Source organism: Saccostrea cucullata, unplaced genomic scaffold (assembly GCF_032062105.1).
Source record: "Saccostrea cucullata isolate Sc308-1 unplaced genomic scaffold, CSIRO_AGI_Scuc_v1 ctg10933, whole genome shotgun sequence".
In the NCBI taxonomy this organism is placed as follows: domain Eukaryota; kingdom Metazoa; phylum Mollusca; class Bivalvia; order Ostreida; family Ostreidae; genus Saccostrea; species Saccostrea cuccullata.
The window spans coordinates 1-19,552 of NW_026924069.1; the positions used below are offsets into that span (position 1 = coordinate 1).

Consider the following 19,552-nt stretch of genomic DNA (forward strand, 5'->3'; position numbering starts at 1 on the left):
TATTAAATTTCATAATTCATACCAAATCATGTGGTGAGCAACTAATTATATGGCGGAAGGTTTTTAAGAAAAATGAAAATCAATTTTTCCGCTTTCGAAGTACATGTATTACGTATTGTTAAGATTGGATTGCTATTTTTAACACGCAACCTACACGTACACCCCTACTAATGTGTTCGAAACCTTTTATTTTTCGATGTTCTGCAAACTATAAAACCCGGTGAGTTCAGAGTAGCTCTGACAGTGCTAGGAAGTGACTAGCACGTGGAGACATGGTAAACAGAAAAGTTATGTTGCTATTCAGTTTTCAAAGTTATGTTGCTATTCAGTTTTTTCATGAGAACCAGGCCTGTATTTTTTGGCGTCAGATTAGCAAATCAGACAGCAACACGACGTAAACTGACAAATCAGCTGATTAGAGAATAGCATTATGGGTTATTATGAATACTACAGGAAGTTTACGCTTGAAAAAAGGAAAAAATCTTAAGGCGATCGGAAAGGCATGACGATCACTTTTCCATCCATTTCATAAATGAAAAGCATTTTTGAAAAAATATCTATTATTTTCATGCTCACAGTGAAAAACAATTCATTTGCTAAATAAAAGGTGGAAGTATAAGTCTCTATTAGAACATAACCTACGTATTCAGCCAATCAAATGCATCCATTTCTTGCGAAGAATTGATTCTTCATGGTGAAGAATGCTTCTATTTCTGAAATATTTAACGGGGTCTGATTGGTTCACTTGACAGTTATATAGGTGTGTCTTCATTAGTTTTTGTTCAGCACACAAAAAGAAACTAATCAAAGCCCATGTGCTGTTTACAAAGATATTTAAACTTTCTAGGCCTTGCTACACTTTTTCCCCACTGTAATCTTTTGTTGCTTTTCTGAATATTATTTTTTTCACATTTCGGTACATACAGAAAGCACAACCATATCGTCATGTATACGTATCAGAGACGAGTCTTGTCTTTAAAGACAGATTTAACAGGTCCAGCACAATACCCTGATAAGGGTATATAGCTTGATAAAGCTATATAGCTTGATCAAGGTTATAATTCCCTTGATTAAGGTATTTTATGTAATGGAAATTCAAAAAAATTCTTTAAAAATTCATTACTCAAAGTCTAGTTCTGAGTTGTTGTCAGTAAATTCACTCCTGCACGTTAAGTTCTCAAACACAAAGAATTCAGTATAAAAGCATGTCGTGTGAGGAGACATTCTTTTATGTTGTCTTTTTGATACCTAAGTATTTTACATGCATTAGACAAAGCATAAAATGAGCATTATTTTTACTAATATCTAAAAATTTATATCACAGACCTCATTTTTTTAATTTCATTTTTGAAAATATAAGAAAGTTTTAACCACTTTACTTTTAGTCGAAAATGACATTACTTTCAAATGATTCTGTTTTTTTTTTTTTTAAATGTTTAACACTGGAAAAATAACTTTTTTGGAGTGCAGAGGGGTCAAATAATTCACTATGCGAAGTAAGAAGTAATTTGGAACTATTTTTTGTTGCCACAAATTTTAATGTGACTATTCAGAATGAAAAAAGGCTATGTTTGTTCCAGTAATTCATATGGTTAAAATATCAAAGGTAAAACTTGAAGGTAAAAAAAATATTTATGAGTTAATTATAGTGCAAAAATGTCATATTAATTGCTCCGTAGAGCTGAAAGAAGCTCACTGACCCCTATTTTATGTTATGATTTTTTTTAAGCTATGTGTGTAGATTATAAAAATATGCTTTACAAAAAAAAATTCTCAATACAATTGATGACAGGAGCCAAACTTCTTAAAAATCACTCTGATTCTACACACACATTACTCTAGGTTTAAACTTTATACTCATTCCTCCTAGGCACCTGATCCCACCTCTGGAATTTCTGTGTCTGTGTTTTATGCAATATGCACAAAGTTTAGTTTATAGATCTGTTAAAATCGATCAGTTCACTCTTCGTTATATTACCATGAGAAAGAAAAAGTACATCTGACTATAAAACATGTTCGAGAAAATTACCTGAAATGACAATCGTTATTGAATGTCACAACAGAGCTTACTGATAACATTTGTCAAATCCGATTGATGAATAGTAGAGCAATGATGGTCTACTACAGGTTAACATTTTACTATAAACATGTGGTTGAGGTCAGTTTACAAGGTAATATTAATTGAGATGCAGGAAAGACAATGTTATATAATTTTTATCAGTTTTATAAACAAAAAAGATAAGGTACTAATGAAAATGTTCTATGCTCACAAAAAACCCCGAAGATTTTTTCCCGTTGAATAATAAATTGAAATCGCATCCCCAAACCATCACAATATAGCAGCATTTTCAACTTTAAAGTCCAACACATAAAACGTGTGGGATACTTAGTGACTGGAATATTGGTACATGGTACATAAAATACAAAAACTTCTACTCTTATTGAAGAAGAAGTGTTCTATAATATCAAAAAGCCTAGTTAGTGTAGAAAGTCGTTCGTTTTCATTTTACTGACTTTTGAAAAAAATAACGATTTTATATTTTCTAAAATTTCTAAGGAGTTTCTCTGAGTCCAAATCTGACTTATGCAGCAATATACCTTCGTCACCTGCATACGGAGTGTACAGCTCAACAAACTTTGTTTTTCGCACAAATTAAGGTCACATTGTCATAATGCAAAATTCTGTGTCGTGACAACAAAATATATTTTAAAAATGAATTATAACTTAATTTTGATCGTATTCCATTACTTTAAACATAATTCACACAAAATAATTGGTAGGATTTTTATATTCTCTTGGATGATATATTATGAGAATTTCCAAATGGTTTTTTTCAATGCTTTCTCTTCAAATGCAACCGTCTTTGTATCCATTCATTTTAAAGCATACTTTTGCCTTGCCTTCATACAGAAACAGTGCAGTTCATGCTGTATTTTCTGTACATTAATTTGACACTAAAGCGCAAGATGATAGAAGTATTTCTCATCTGTTCGACTGCTTTCCATGTTAAAAAGATGACATTTCATCAGGTTAACTTCCTGATATCTAACATCATGAAAGTTACCTACCAACGCAAAATTTCAAAGTTTCAGACCATAAATATAAAAAAAATTATTTTTAATATTTACAATTCACTAGGTTGAAAGATAAACAATACTTAATCATCCTATCCTTTCACAGGATTTCTTTACGCAGTTTTGTCATTATTCTGCGCAGTATTTCGACAAAACCATGACAAGTATTAAAAATGTGCAAAGAACCTAGAAAAATACTCATCTGTAAGAAGTCAATTTGAACATTTCAACCAAATAGTATCAAAGAAAGTTCGATTAATTACTTTGTAAATACCTATGATAGAATCATACACATTCAACATCATACGACTTATAAAAAAAATCCCCTTTTAGAAAATTGAATTTCAAACCTTAAGATAAATAATGATTTTAGAGTATATGCACCTTTAACATGAAATATTTCATAATATAAGGCCTATACCTCGTACTGAAACTCGGTAATTTTAAGTTTTATTGCAAGAAAAATATGACTTTAATTTGTGCGAAAAACCATGTGAGTTTAAAAAGTTTGTTGAGCTGTATATATCTCAGTTGATTCGATACGCAAGAGCTTGCTCTACGTATGAACAATTTCTAAGACGAGGTAAATTATTGACAAGCAAGTTGATAACACAAGAATATCAGCCGTCTCCTTTAAAGTCATCATTTTGTAAGTTCTATGGTCGATACAATGACCTTGTCAGCAAATACAATTATTTTATCATTGAGTCAAATGCCTGACTGACGTTTTTCATACTTTTCGTTAGTCCATTATTTATACAATGAATTGACAACGGATTTTCCCATTATTTCATGATCATGACAAGGAGCACACGGCAGGTGTAACCGGTCGGAGGGGATGCTTACTCCTCCATGGCACCTGATCACACCTCTGATGTTCCGGAGGTCCGTGTTTGCTCTGCTCTTATTTTGTATTGTTTTATGGACTTTGAGATTGAATACTGTTCGTTATCTCCATATCCTTCTTTTTACCACTACTAGAAAATCCTGAAGCAGGGTAAAACTAAAGTTTTTCTCCCTAACAGCAGTTAATATATTTGTCAGAAGTAAGGATAAGGGCTTAATAGAGCATTTATCTGACAAAGCAGTGTAGATTTGTTTGTAGGTATTTTTAGGGAGTTTTAAAAATCCAATATAGTTAGGGTAGAACGAACTGACTTTGGTAGACAGGAAAATGAAAGTTCAAATGAAAAGTATATAACATCGAAATGTTATTTAGAAGAATTACCATAAGAAAGTGAAATGTAAGTAATTTCTTACCCTGACTAATGTTTTCCTTATGGATAAGAATTTCATCATATTCAATATAATCCACCTTCAAAAAAGACAGATCTTCTAAAATTTGTTGACCATGTTCCAGTAATAACGTCGTATATTCATCTTTAATTGACAGAATTAGTAGAAAGCTTGTGTCACGTTCTAGTCCACTAATGACAATGTAATCAGTAGGACATTTCAACATTTTTGCAACTGTTATTTGTATAAAAAGAATATCCTCCTTTGAGTACTCTTCGATGTTGCCATCTATGTGAAACTTGACATTCTTACAGCCATTTTCTGTAAATATAACTATAACAGTTTATCATATTCATGTGACCATGTGTCAGTTACTTGTTGAAAGAATACAATGTACGTACTGAAATCGTACCTGGTTGACTTTCAAAGAAACAAAGCGCTTCACAATCTTTAGCGTACTTGTAACACGTTTCATAGAGGTCGAGGCATCCTATCGTTCGTAGCAAATACTGTACAAATATAACATCATTTCTACTGAACAAGTCTCTCTGTATCAGGATATTTAAAATGTCCCACAACGAATTACAGGCAAATACAGAGTCTTCTTCTATCTCTTCTTGATCTGAACATAAAAAATGATAAAGCAGACAATTTTTTTTATGAAAAATTAAAAAATATATATTTATTTAAATTTTTACCAACTTTCACAAACTTTAATCAGTCCGTCATTTCTGGCATGTGACTATCATTGGTAACGTATCAAAAGACAACAAGAGGCTCATTGGCCACACAGCTCACCTGAGCACTGTGGCTTGTGGAGGGGGGTGTGCTTTGAATAAGTTTAAATACTTGAATCTACGCTAACAAAGATGCCTGCATATTTCTTTAACTAAATATAGCTTTTTTCTTTTTACCCTTGAAGTCTGTGCCCCCTTCCCCGACCGAGACGAACAAAAATACTCTACACTACCTGAGAATGCTTCAATGATAATAGGATTAAATGGCTCTGCTGTGTCCGTGAGAAAAAATCTTGTGTATTAAAATGTAAAACTTTCAATATCCCCCGGGGTCATAAATTGAACAAACTTGAATCTACACTATCTAAGGATACTTCCATATCAATATTATCAATTATATGGCTTTGCTGTTCTTGAGAAGAAGATTTCTAAAGCTTTTTTCTATATATTCTTATATAATTTAATTTTGTTTATATTCTCGCCTCTCATTGGTTGATTTCCAAAATGGAACGCAAAATATTTTGTATAATCTGGTTTGGTATGGGGACACACCTCCTTGACGACCAGCTTAATCATCTTATCCATGCAATCCCCTCATTTCCAGTCCTCGGAACCGATGGAAAATTCAAAATTTAATAACTGTATCTTTAACTTCAAACACTAACTCGATCTTAACTCACGTAAACACACATCATGGCTGCTAGATCAATGTATCAGCTATTACCTCCCCTCGCTTCACATCATTTCCGTTACTACGGTTGTATTATTGCGTGGTAAATTTGAACTCGTAAAACGCAACACAATTTTACATCCAAAGTTGTTTAATTATTTTAAAATTGAATAGTAAGGAATGACTCTAATTCTTGGCCAAATTATTGAGTAAAATCTAGTTTGGGTCAGTTTACGCTTTTTTCTAATCGGTTTCGCGGATTATAAAGCGTAAACTGAACACAAACCAGATTATACTCGATAATTTGGCCAAGAATTAGAGTCATTCCTTAAGTTAAACTTTGATTGTCCTTGAGGCCCCGCCCTAACCCAGGGGTCATAAATTGAACAAACCTGAATCTACACTACTTAATGGTGCTTCTATATAAGTATGATCAATCATGGCTTTGCTCAATCTGAATAAAATCAAATCCTTTGATCCGCTCACATAAAGATCGCTACAAAAGGATCTGAAGAAACGCCATTCAGGTTCATCTCCTGGTGACCTTTCTCATAAAAATATTCATTAAAATTGTGATCAATCAGAGAGGTCGTATTTAAGGACGTTTGGGAAAATTAATGTAGAAGTGAAAATAGCTGTAGCAAAGATATTATCGATCGTTTCGTATCAAACAAAGAGCTAAAAATCAAGATAAAAGCAAGTACTTATTATATTTCTGTACAGAAAAAACTGTAGTCGTTCTCCTAGCAGGTAACTGAAACTAGGTCACGATTTTCCGTTCGTGTGTCATCGGGGCTTTTACTTCTGGAACTAAATTCCGAGATACTTATAAATCGTTTTATTGGATAATTGAAAGGTCGCCAGGAGATGACCCTGAAAGGGGTTTCTTCAGATCCTTGTGTAGCGATCCTTAATCAGATTGGGCTTTGCTGTTCTTGAGAAGAAGATGTTTAAAGATTTTTCCTATATATTTCTATGTAAATCTTTGATCGTCCCTTGTGGCCCGCCCTACCCCCAGGGGTCATGATTTGAACAAACTTGAATCTACACTACCTAAGGATGCTTCCATATAAGTATGACCAATCATGGCTTTGCTGTTCTTGAAAAGAAGATTTTTAAAGATTTTTCCTTTATATTTCTATGTAAAACTTTGATTGCCCCTTATGGCCCAACCCTACCCTTGGGGGTCATGATTTGAACAAACTTGAATCTACACTACCTAAGGATGCTTCCATATAAGTATGATCAATCATGGATTTGCTTTTCTTGAGCAGATTTTTAAAGATTTTTCCTTTATATTTCTATGTAAAACTTTGATCGTCCCTTATGGCCCCGCCCTATCCCCGGGGGTAATGATTTGAACAAACTTGAATTTACACTACCCAAGCATGCTTCCAAGTAAGTATAATCAATCATGGCTTTCCTGTCCTTGAGAAGAAAATTTTTAAAGATTTTTCCTATATATTTCTATATTAAACTTTGATTGTATCTTGTGGCCCCGCCCTACACCAAGGAGTCATGATTTGAACAAACTTGAATCTACACTACCTAAGGATGATTTCCCATAAGTATCATCTTTCCAGCCACAGTGGTTCTTGAGAAAAAGATTTTTAAAACATTTCACCAAATTTTCACTAATTCCCATTTATCTCCTCTTAAATTACGGCGTGGCCCTCCATTTGAACAAACTTGAATCCCCTTAACCCAAGGATGCTTCAGTTGTGGCAAGTTTTGTTGAAATTGGCCCAGGAATTCTGGAGAAGAAGTCAAAAATGTGAAAAGTTTACAGACGGACAGACAGCTAGACAGACAGACGGACGACGGACAAAATGTGATCGGAAAAGCTCACTTGAGCTTTCAGCTCAGGTGAGCTAAAAATCAAATAAGCTATAATGAATCTAAATGCAACTGATAGAGGGGAAGAGAAAAACAATATGTGTTTGTGAAACACTGATGTCCCCGTGTGACAACTTACCGTTAATTTTTTTTCAAATGCAAATCGATATGTGGGTAACCAAAGTAAGGCCTTCTCAAAAGAAATACACATGAAATATGACGACCCTAGCACAACCTGCTCAAAATTTATGGCGAAAGTTTTTTTTAAAAGTAGGTCAAACTCTAAGATCAAGGTCAAAGGGTAAAAGTTGTTGGTATCTAAATAAAGGATTACACATGATAAGTATGAAAGCACTAGCACCAATTGTTCAAACTTTATGGCCAAGGTTACCGCTGGGTAAAATTTTGCAAAACTGGGTCAGACTCCGAGGTTAAGGAAAAAAGGTCGAATTTGGTGGTACCCAAAGAAAGGCCTTGTCAAAAAGAATACACATGGGAAATATGAAAACCATAGCCTCAACCAATCAAATGTTCTGCGCAAGATTAAAGACTTTGCGGACAAACATATTAAAAGATCAAAACAGATTAAAAGACAGAAAGACAGACTGACTGATTGACGGATGGACAGGGCAAAAACTACATACCCCGAATCTTCGATTACGGGGGCATAAAAAGAATATCTTAATTTCCCGTCCGACATGTCACCATATCTTTAAACACCCCCCCCCAAAAAATTTATCAATAACCCTGGAGGTTCAAAATAGACATATTTAAACAATAATTGTTTCAATTTTTTTTCAACATTTTTATCAATTTGGTTAGAAAAAAAGATTGAAATATTCAACCGCAAAAAATCACGGTTTACTTACCAATCAGTAGTTGTTTTAACCTTTTTAGTTTCTTGTTTGGAAATGAGCTGTCAAGATCGTCCTTTAGACTAGCGAAAGGGATTTTTGAGCCCCCTTTTCGATAAAATTTCATTCTTTTATCTGTGAATAAAAATTTCAATTCAATAAGTGGTCAGTCAATTACAAGCATCAAACAGTAACAATGAGTGAAACAAATATTTTCTTTTGATGATTTCCTGGGAGCAATTAATCTTACCATGTTTCTCCCGATCATGACCTTCATTTTTCCGTTTCCTGTCTGTAATATATATATTGATAGAACATCGATAAAAGTACCTCATTTAATATAGTTTAAAATAATAACAATTAAAAAACCTCTTCAACCGAGAAAATTACCTGAAGAATTAAGGTTCAATAATATAGTCTAGTATGCTGATACAATTGAAATGACATGTTCAGTTTAAAATTACCCATATTGTACGTTTGTAAAATTTCATTTAATAAGTACATAGTGAAATTAAATTCGCAGATGAAAATTTATTATGGAATACAAGAGAACTAACCCATTGACTAAGCTATTGGCTGAAATAAAAGGCATAAATGTCCCTTTTGACTTAAAAATCTAGTAAAGGAAAAGGGACATAGCCCCTACACTCTAAAAAAAGTTTTACTTGTTGTTTTTAAAATAAGATATTAGATTAAGAAAAACTAGTAATTATTAGTAATCCATTTAGTCAGAATAGCAAGTAAATGACTATCATGGTTAGTAATTGTAAACATAATTAGTAATAAGGATGAATTCATTTACTTATAAAATGATTTACTAAGTATCAATAGAATTACTTAAATTATAGGAATTGTATTACTTAAAGTTAGTAAATGAACTACTCATTTTTGTTAAATTATTATTACTTAATTTAGAGATAATATGCTTTCTATTTACTAAATTTTATGAATTATTACTAAGTAAATGTAATTCTGAAATTAATTAAAATCTAGAATATTATTACTCAAAAGAATACTAAGTAAATGAAATACTTATCATATTTACTAAAATCGACATTATTTACTAGAAACAATGCTAGGTACCGACCCGCTGACATGTGAGTACTACTCACAGTTTTCTTTATCAGAGTTCCCTAATTGGGCCCTCTGAATAGTTTAATAGAAGAAATCTACTCATGATGGAAACATTTATACTTTCTATTTCTTTTGCCAATTTCTTTGTAATTGTTTTATTATATATAACAATAAAACATTTGATTCCAACTTCGAAAGCCTTAAAAATTGAATAAGTTGTATCTTTTTAAGGACCATTTTAAAAATGGTTAAACATTTCAAGTACTTAATATCGCATTTTTATTAGTGTGACTTTTTTTTTCACATGAAGGAATATTTAGAAGAAAGATAACTCCTCCTCACAGACAATTAGTGATTAGACTACCATATTTAAGTAATTACTGATCTGAATTCTCCTAGATTTAGTAAATAAATTTTTGTTTTAAGTAAATCAATTAAATACAATTCAAACAAGATGTGTTTGTGAAACACCTATGCCCCTGTATGGCAACATTTCAAAGGTTAAACTTTTCTTATATACAAATTTAAATTATTGGGATTTCTTGATATCTCCAAGGTCAAAAGGTCAAGGTTATTGGTATCTAATGAAAGGTCTTGCCAAAAAAAAATACATATGTGAAATATGGAAACACTTGCCTTAACCCTTCAGAAGTTATGGTCAAGGTTACCAATTTTGAAATGTAGGTCAAACGCCAAGGTCAAAGACAAAGGGACAGATTTGGTGGTACCCAAAGAAAGGTCTTGTCACAAGGATGAACTATGTAAAGTATGAATGCACTAACCCTAATCCTTTTAAAGTTACAGTCAAGGTTTGCTTTTTAAAAGTGGGTCAAACTCCAAGGTCAAGGTCAAAGGGTCAAAGTTCTTGGTATCCTATGAATGGTCTTCTCAAAATGATTACATATATGTAAGTATGAAAGCACTATTCCTTACCGTTCAAACGTTATGGCCAAAGTTAAAGTTTTTTTTACAAGGATGGAAATCTCTAAGGTCAAGGTCAAAATTTCATAGTTGTTGGTATTCAATAAAAGTTCTTTCAACAAAAAATATATATGTGAAGTATACATGTCCTGGTATTTACTGTTCAAAAGATTTGGATAAAGAATAAGTTTGGATTTTTTGTGTATAAGTGAGTCAAACTTCAAGGTCAAGGTCAAATTTGGTGATACTCAAAGAAAGGTCTTGTCACAAGGAATACACGTGTGAAATATGAAAGTCATAGCTCCGCTAAATCAAAAGTTATGGGCAAGGTTAAAGTTTCTGTGGATAAACAGACAAACAGAGAGACAGCTAGACAGCTAGACAGACATCTAGACAGACAGACGGACACGACAAAAACTATATACGCCCGAAACTTCGTTTACGGGGGCATTAAAATATTAATTATATAGTAAATAGTGGTAAAATGTAAGTAAAGACCAAGTAATGTTATTACTTATATACACAAATTTAAGTAAATATAAATTACTAAGTAAAACTTTTTAGTGTGTAAGTAAAACAATTCTTTAAAATACAAAAATCAAGTAAAACATTTGAATCTAGTAATTGACATATATTTCAGTAATTGATTTAAAATTTTAAGTAAATGCTTAGTAATTATCTATTACTTATCTTTGTTATTTCAAGTAAAAAATGACTACTAAGTATAACATTTTTAAGAGTGTAGGAGTTTAATAATAATTCTATGAACTACTATTGAATAAGTTGAGATTATTAGAGAGTAAATTCAATAATGGACATATTTTTGCCTAATTACGGCTGTTTTCAAGGTAATTAAACCACAAAACAATAATAATTTGACTTTGTTGAAATTTTGAGGAAATTTAAAAGTTTGAATAAAACACTTAAAAGAGAGCTCCGTGAAGACAGAAAATGAAATTTTTTCAAGAAAATTAGCAATGAAAGTAAAGTTGTGTTTTACATAAATGAAATAAATGAAGATAACTAACAGTAGTTAACAAAGTCCATTCAAATAATACAAATCATGAGCAGAGCAAACACGGACCTCCGAAACATCAGAGGTGGGATCAGGTGTCATGGATGAATGAGTACCCCTTTGAGACATTATTATAAAATAATGTGTATATATATATTTTTTTACATTTTTCAAAATCAAAATGAAGAGCTATAAATTATATTTCCCCATAGTTTTCGAAATGCCTCATGTTTATTCTCTAATTTCAGATTTCACGGCAGCATTTGATTAAGCTTCAGTTTCAATGCCAGTGATATCCTCGAAACGGCTTGAAATGACAAAATCATTTTCACTAATTTTTTTTCTGTTACGGAACATTATAACATTATTTGAAGTCAATCTGCGATTCAATTATTCATGAAAGATTAAGGATAATTTTGAATGAAATTTTTAATGTCGATTTGGAGAAACAAATGTAAAATGTTTACACCTATATATTTTGATATGTATACCGTATAAGTGGAAATTTTAGAGAGACGCAAATTTAGCGATTTATCCTTAAAAAGTGGTATTTCATTTTTAGCGATAAGTAGTTTTAGCGATTACAACATGCTCACTTAAGAAGCTATTACAAATTGAACGCAATTAATTTTTAGCGATATTCAATTTTAGCGAATCTCGGCACCCTCGCTTAATGATGCCAAAATTAAATTCTTGCTAAAATTTCCACTTATACGGTATATATTAATTGTTGACATTTATGAAATTGTTGGCTATTAACTCATAATCTGGTAACTTGATCAATATAAAGGACTCAAAACGACTGTGACGGACTGTCGTGATGCTTACTTCCCCTAAACATTCCCACCTCTGTTTTTTTCAGAGATGTGTTTTTCTAGATCTCTACCAGCTACTTGTTAGACTGACAGGTTCTACGAATTTAACCACTGTCTTTATTCTCACCTTTTCAATACGTGCATAAAAATTAAATATATTATGGTTAAAATGAAGGCATTGTTACAACGCACTTTGAAAAATTACGCACTTTGAAAAAAATTTTCAAAGTGCGTTAAAATTTGGGACCAAGCTAACGCACTTTGAAAAAAATAATTTTTTTTTCAAAGTGCGTTAATATCGACCATATTAACGCACTTTGAAAAAAAATGTAAAGATTGATCAATATTCCTTCAAATAATCGGTATGATAAATAACAGATCCCGATTTGATAACTTTTTATGATAAATTCACTGTATATAGGACCTGAGATATTGAAGCTTTGAGGTTTTGATAAAATAAAGGAAAAATAAAAGGGTCTTGAAAAAAAGAGTGACGATTGTTTCTGATAAGTAGATATAAAGGTATATAGGGGTACTAACAGAGGACAGCTTCATAAAATTCATTGATAAAAAGGGGCAACTTGATTGTTCAAAACTATGAAAATTCTTTCTCTCTCAAACGTTTAACTGTACTTTAAAATTTCTAGTTTTCATCTGTTTTAATTAACTCATTTTTTATTGAAAGTTTTCAACGTCATACAAGTTAGGTAAATACATAATTATATGAATGCTTTGGTTATAGCATAGACATCGAGACTGGGCGAAGGGCCATTGGGGGATGGGGAGGGGGGCTAAGCCCCCACTTATTTTGGAAAGATATATACATCGTATAAGCATTGAAAATGCAGCTTTCCCTTTTTGGGTTTATTGCTCCCCTCCCCCGTTTGTTACCGACACCTATGTAGTGGAAAGATAACGATTTGGACTTAGGGATCTTATACCCGTCTTCTCTTTTCGACGGAGTAAATCAATTCATTTTTGAGGTTAGGCTTAGGCTTAGTTTTTTTTGAAAGATAAAAAACAAATAAAATCTTTTCATGACTAAAATATGATTTTTTTTTCAAAGTGCGTTAAGTGTCTCCATGGTAAAATATATTGATGTAGACTCTTAACGCACTTTGAAAAAATTTTTCAAAGTGCGTTGAGTTGGTCCAAAATTTAACGCACTTTGAAAAAATTTTTCAAAGTGCGTTGATTTTGTCCCAATTTTAACGCACTTTGAAAAATTTTTTCAAAGTGTGTAATTTTTTCAAAGTGCGTTGCCACAAGGCATATTGTGTAAATGCTCCATTCGAAAATGTTGTACTCAGAATTTTATTTTGCTCTAGGAAATGTGCTACAAAATTTTGGCCATAGCATTGTGCTTCCCAGCAATATTGTGCCACTGCCTTATACATTTTTTTAGGTATCACCCAAAAGAACCAAGACTTTGAATTCTAATGCTGATGCGAGCACTTAAAAGGGAGATTCACCTCTTTATAATAATTACGCGTCTCAAATTGGACTGGGATATCACAATGCTGATGTGTACTCCTATCAAATAAAAGATCTTTGCTATCAGTCACCATGGTGAAGCAATTTGAAAATGATTTTTGTGATTGAAAATACAAAGTATAATTTAGTACCAGATTTACCAAGAATGACCTCTCTAGTTTCTCCGACGAAATTGGACACGCTAATTTGAAATCGTTGACCCCGTTTATTGCTATATCCATGAACAATCAGAACTGGATGTGGTAAGGAAACAGTTGAACCCCTGTAAGTAGACTCGTGAATATCAATTGGTTGAAAATCGTCTTCTTCGGACTGCTGAATTCTCCATTCAGCTTTTATAGCCTCCGGAATAGATGCAATTGTAGCTTTACACACTAAGATGTCATTTTTTTCATCCCTTTCTGGTCTACCCATCTGAACCGTAGGCTTGCCTATAATAAAAATACATTGCCAATTAATACATCTTCTGTCAGAATTCCCATGGGTACCAACTGCATTCCAAAGAGTCTATTATATTTGGATATTTAATAAGAAAAAACATTAATGTTTATCTAATAGAACAATTTTATGATTAACCTGTGGACAACTTTCCCGATTTCAACTTTCCTTAATCATATACCAAATATTTTAGGAAAAAGAGCACCAAAGACCCAGATTTTAACATCATTTCCTGGTTGAACAAGATGGAGCAGACTAATAAATGGGTAGGCTTACCTGATTGGCTGAATTCAGGTATGTAAATCTTTTCATTTTTAATGTTTCATATTAATGTTTGAAATAAATGATTGAATGTGGGAATATTACAGAAAATATAGAAATACCAGGGGAGATTGTAGGAGTGGGGACTGATATTTTTGGCAGGGTGTCATTTACTGCTGATCGCTGTAAGTTCTAAATAACTGCAAATTTGACCTATAAACGCCGCGGCATGGTATATTTTTTCCCGTGTTTTTAGTAAGTGCTTAGAACGAACTTTCAAATGATATCATAGATTTGTTTGAACGAGAATTAGTAAATTACTTGGAGGGCATAAGGTTTGTATAGAGTTCTATGGGAAATTAATTGGTACTCTTTTCCCATCATTATCACCTACATATAGAGTTTATGTCTCCCAGTTGATTCGATATGGTCTACTCACGAACAATTTCTAAAACGAGGCAAGTTACTCACAGAGCAAGGATATTAACAGTCTTGTTAAAAGCCAAATTTTCGCAATGTCCTTGTCGGCATGCACAATCTATATTATTAGGTCGAATATCGACTGTTGTTTTCAAACAAATTGTTATGCCATTATTTTATATAATTCAATATCATTTGTATGGTGGCATATTTCTGCCACCTACATGCAAGATAAATTATGTCAACATGCAAGATAAATTATGTCAACATGCAAGATAATCATGTCAACATACAAGATGCAAGATAATTATGTCAACATACAAGATACCACTGTTTTAAGAGAATCTGTATTTCATATGGGTAAAATACGATTCTGACGCTTATATCTAATATTGTAGATACAAGATGCAACATAATTATGTAGACATGCGACTTATTTTTGTTATCATGCGACGAATTTATGTCAACATGCAAAATACTACATGTAGTATTTATGTTAAAACTCATCTAATTTATGCAAACATGCGAGTTTTTTTAACAAGCAAAATACTTATGTCAACATGCAGAATAATAATAGCTGACATAGTGATCTTGCATGTTGACACAAGTAAGTTGCATGTTGACGTAACTATCTTGTATGTTGTTATGAATAACGCTGTCTACATAACTAAGTTGCGTCTTGCATCTACGATGTCAGATACGGGCGTTATAAGTAAATTTACTCATGTATAAATTATATTTTAAATAAGATCGGTAACTTGCATGTCAATATAAATTACTTGCATGTTGACATAAATATGTTGCATGTCTACGTAATTATGTTGCATGTAAACATAATTTATCTTCCATGGACGTGCAGATATATGCCACCATACATTTGTATTTAAACAATTCTTTTTATCAAAAGAATGGAAAGGCATATTACATTATGACAATAAGTTCTTGAAAACGTGGGTTGGTTGAAATCAGGTTAATTCTATGAATTCAAAATTTTCAGAATTCCAGTGAACGTTCGTCTGCTTTTTACAGAGCTGGAATTACCGATGTTGCAAAATTGTATTTCACTTAATTTAGATTTGTACATTTTTTTTTAATTTTGCAATCATAATCATTTCAAAATTTACATAAACGCTTGTTGCAGACAACTAGCTCTATGTGACAGAACCTTTAGTCAGACATACTTGAGGACTACAGGTCAATGCATTGTAGAAATCTCGGATTTACGTTGATAAAAGATACGTAATAGATGTTTTTATAGTAGGTGTTTTCATCAATTTCCTTAATCTTATCTACCTTCCAAATGACTCTGTGACCTTGAAATATATTAGCATGCTTGGGTCAGTTATAAATATGGCGGCTCAGCAATACTCGAATTTTTCGGAAAAAAATCAATTCATCAAAATATTAATCTATGCCTGTCATTTCAAACTTATTTTTTATATTTTCATATGCAATTTCACTTATATGTGACATTATTTTATATGAGTTTGCTTACCCAAATAAATTATGTCACTAAACATTGACCCGGCTGCATTAGAAACACGGCATTGATATTGCCCAATGTCGTTCGAGTTTACTCCGTGAAGTACTAGTGGAGGATCAGTCTTACTACCTCCAGTGTATTTCCCTCCACTTGATGAAGCGTCGATGTACTGTTTGTCTTTTATCCAAATGATCTCTGTGACCTCTGGGTAATTATCCGAAAGAGAGATTTTGCAATTAAATGTGACCCTACGATCTTCAATATTAGTTTCAAGGTTTGCGGACACAGAAGGAATATCTGTAATCAAAAATGACCCTTTTCAGTTTATTAAAAAATGAAGTTATGAAATAATTTTCGAAACAATTAAGATCCTTTTTTAAACTCTAACTGGATCTTAAACTTTTGCCAGATTAAAACGTCTGCAGTTATTGTTACAGTAATATAACAGTAATATTGACTCGAAATTTTTGACATAAAGTGGTATTCATGATCATGAAGAGACAAAATAATATTTAAAATAACTATTTATTGTGTATAAAAGTGAAACCTTTTTGAATGATTCTCCTATATATTTATATTACATACCACCAACTAATTTCAGCAAAACTGCATTGCTTGTAGACTTCCCAAATCCATTTGTGATTTCTAGTCGGTAATGCAAATTGTCAATATAGGATACATTTGAAATGACTAGAATAGGTTTCTCTGGATCCATACTGCTTCCGAAATATCTAGCATCATCGATGTCTACGGTCAGGAAATTCTCAGGAGCTTGAGATTCGCTTTTTAGCCAAAGTGCTTTCTTCGGTGAAGGACATGACGTTATGTCAGGAATAATAGTAGCTTGACCACCCAGTGGAACTGTCAGTTCTTTGCAAATCACTACAGATGGGACAGCTAAAAGGAATATATTTATAAATGCATTCATATGGCAAAGTAGTATATTGTTAACTATTCCTTAAAAACAATTATGCAGACATAAAAGAATTAATGAAAATAAACTTTTGTAAAAATAGGTGGAGCTTATAATGATACGTCATTTTAAGATAAGAAACATTTGATATGGCATATGATATATTCAAAATTGAAAGAATAAATTTGCAATACCTAGAACTATTCGCTTCATATCTGACCCCACTGCATTGAAAACTCTACATATGTATTCACCGCCGTCGTTCTCTGACGGAGACAGAATTTTCAGATACCTGTCCGAAACACCACCGCCCTGGTACTTGATTGCATCCATCGACAATGGTTCTCCATCTTTGGTCCACTTAATTTTTTCAATCACAGGACGTGTCTCTTCAATATCATAAAGAATAGTGACACCATCAATTCCCGAGGTGGCCTGGGTTATCTCTAGACTAGGATGATCTGAAAAGAAAAAAAAATCTTTTATTCTTTTGGTATTTGTTTAGTTTTTACATATAGTTTTTGGAGATGCAACAAATAATAAACTAATTTCATTTTAAGATAATTTTTTCCTTTCGTATACATGTAGCAAGAGGGCAAATAATAGTAAGAAATTTTATCATCTTTTAAGACTATACAAAAACAAGAGAGAATCAAAGTTAACATTCATAATAAGTTGACAAGAAGATTTTTATGCCTGGTATAATTGACAGAAAAGCTTTTTTTTTCTTTGTAAAAACGGGCTTTATTTGTCAAAATGATAGTCAGATGTAAGACTTTAATTGGATTATGCAATTCCAGGTACAGTAAATTGTAAAAGGAAATGTATTTTGCTAGTACCTCCTAGAGCATTTAGGAAAAGTGTGTTACTTGGTACATTTATATGACTTCCATGAAGTTCTCGTGATATCACTGCACGATATTCTCCTTCATCTTCTTTTACAACTCTCCGTATAACAAGTCGTCTAGTGGTACTGCCCTCATATTTTTTTGCACTCTTGTCTATGGTCTCTGTTACACTTCCCCTTACTCTCTCCCACACAATCGGCCAGTTATTGCTTTTAGGGCAATTATCTGTCTTGGCTTCAAAGCATGTTTCTTCACCACAAAAAACATCGCAATATCCCGTCATTTTTATCACTGGAACATCTGAATAATAAAAGATCAAATAAATGTATGTTTTGAGTAAAAAAAAAACGCTCGAAAGATGATTTCTGTGTAACTAACCTATATTTTGTGACAATCTCCACATAAACATCGTTTCCTCCAAAAAGAGTCTGTATTTGTCCATATCTTTGCAACTCAAATCAAGATTTTCAATATTTTTGAGTTGCTCATCATAGTTAGCGCCATATCCAAGCGAGTCCAAAAAACTCTGTGCTCTGCAAACGCATCCCTTTAGCTCTTTCCAGCATTGTAAGAATATGAAATCTGGGACCTCTGATGATTCTAAATGTGCAAACATATCGTTCCTAAATATTCTGAGTCGTTCGATGTCATCTCCTATTTGCAAATCACTTGTATTCGGTGTATTTCCCCAACCTGTTGTTGGTTTAAATGTTAGGCACAAATTTCTCATCAGTTTATAGAACAGCGAAACATCGAATTTACCATAGTCAGGAACTTGAGGCGGAGATATGCAACATATTTTAAGCTGGTATTGGTTTAGTTTGTCCTTACCATTTGTCAGTTTTGAACATGATTTTATGGCATTATAGAGATCTTTTGGTGATATTTGACTGTCAAGGCAATCGTTAAACACCTGAGTTATCACTTCGACACATGCTATAGCTAGTTGAGTAAAATTCTGTTGTCCTTTTGATAGAGGTTTGGAGGCCATAATTATCTTCTACCGAGTTCTGAATTCTTTTATGAAAATATCATCAGTAGGCTCTGTCTGATGTTTGAAAAAATAAAAAAGCATACTAAATTATTTACATACCAACGGAATTACATAAATGGTTCTTTTAGTTTTAAAACTACGAAAGAAATCATGGAATGTCATATAATTTCATTATAATTTAGAATAAACTAAAACTCAAAAGACATTATTACGATGACAAGGCATCAATAAGATAATTAGTCTGAAAATATGGAACAACTCTGAAAGTTACCTTTGTATGCCAGTACTAACTACACTCTATCAGTAGCACCTAACATTGCATAAGGATATAAAACGTGTTTTTATCCTGGCTGATGGCCTATTATTTACACACTTAATTGGGTGGTTATCAAAATAAATACCGTGTAATGTGTGTAGCTGGAAAGTTTACTAGTTACTAGCAGTTTTTTAAAAATAACTTTTATTATT

General features: G+C 32.5%; 1 protein-coding gene across 1 annotated transcript; it reads right to left on the bottom strand.

Moving 5' to 3' along the window:
• Positions 1 to 4,335: 4,335 nt before the first annotated feature.
• Positions 4,336 to 19,139, bottom strand: LOC134265643 (uncharacterized; the record flags this gene model as incomplete). Its single annotated transcript, XM_062747868.1, has 10 exons — positions 18,469 to 19,139; positions 18,082 to 18,390; positions 17,437 to 17,703; positions 16,915 to 17,226; positions 16,342 to 16,626; positions 13,868 to 14,158; positions 8,659 to 8,700; positions 8,424 to 8,543; positions 4,724 to 4,933; positions 4,336 to 4,632 (listed from the first exon to the last, which is right to left on the bottom strand). Coding segments are annotated over exons 1-10 (2,746 nt in total), but the record flags the coding sequence as incomplete, so codon positions are not given.
• Positions 19,140 to 19,552: the final 413 nt, after the last annotated feature.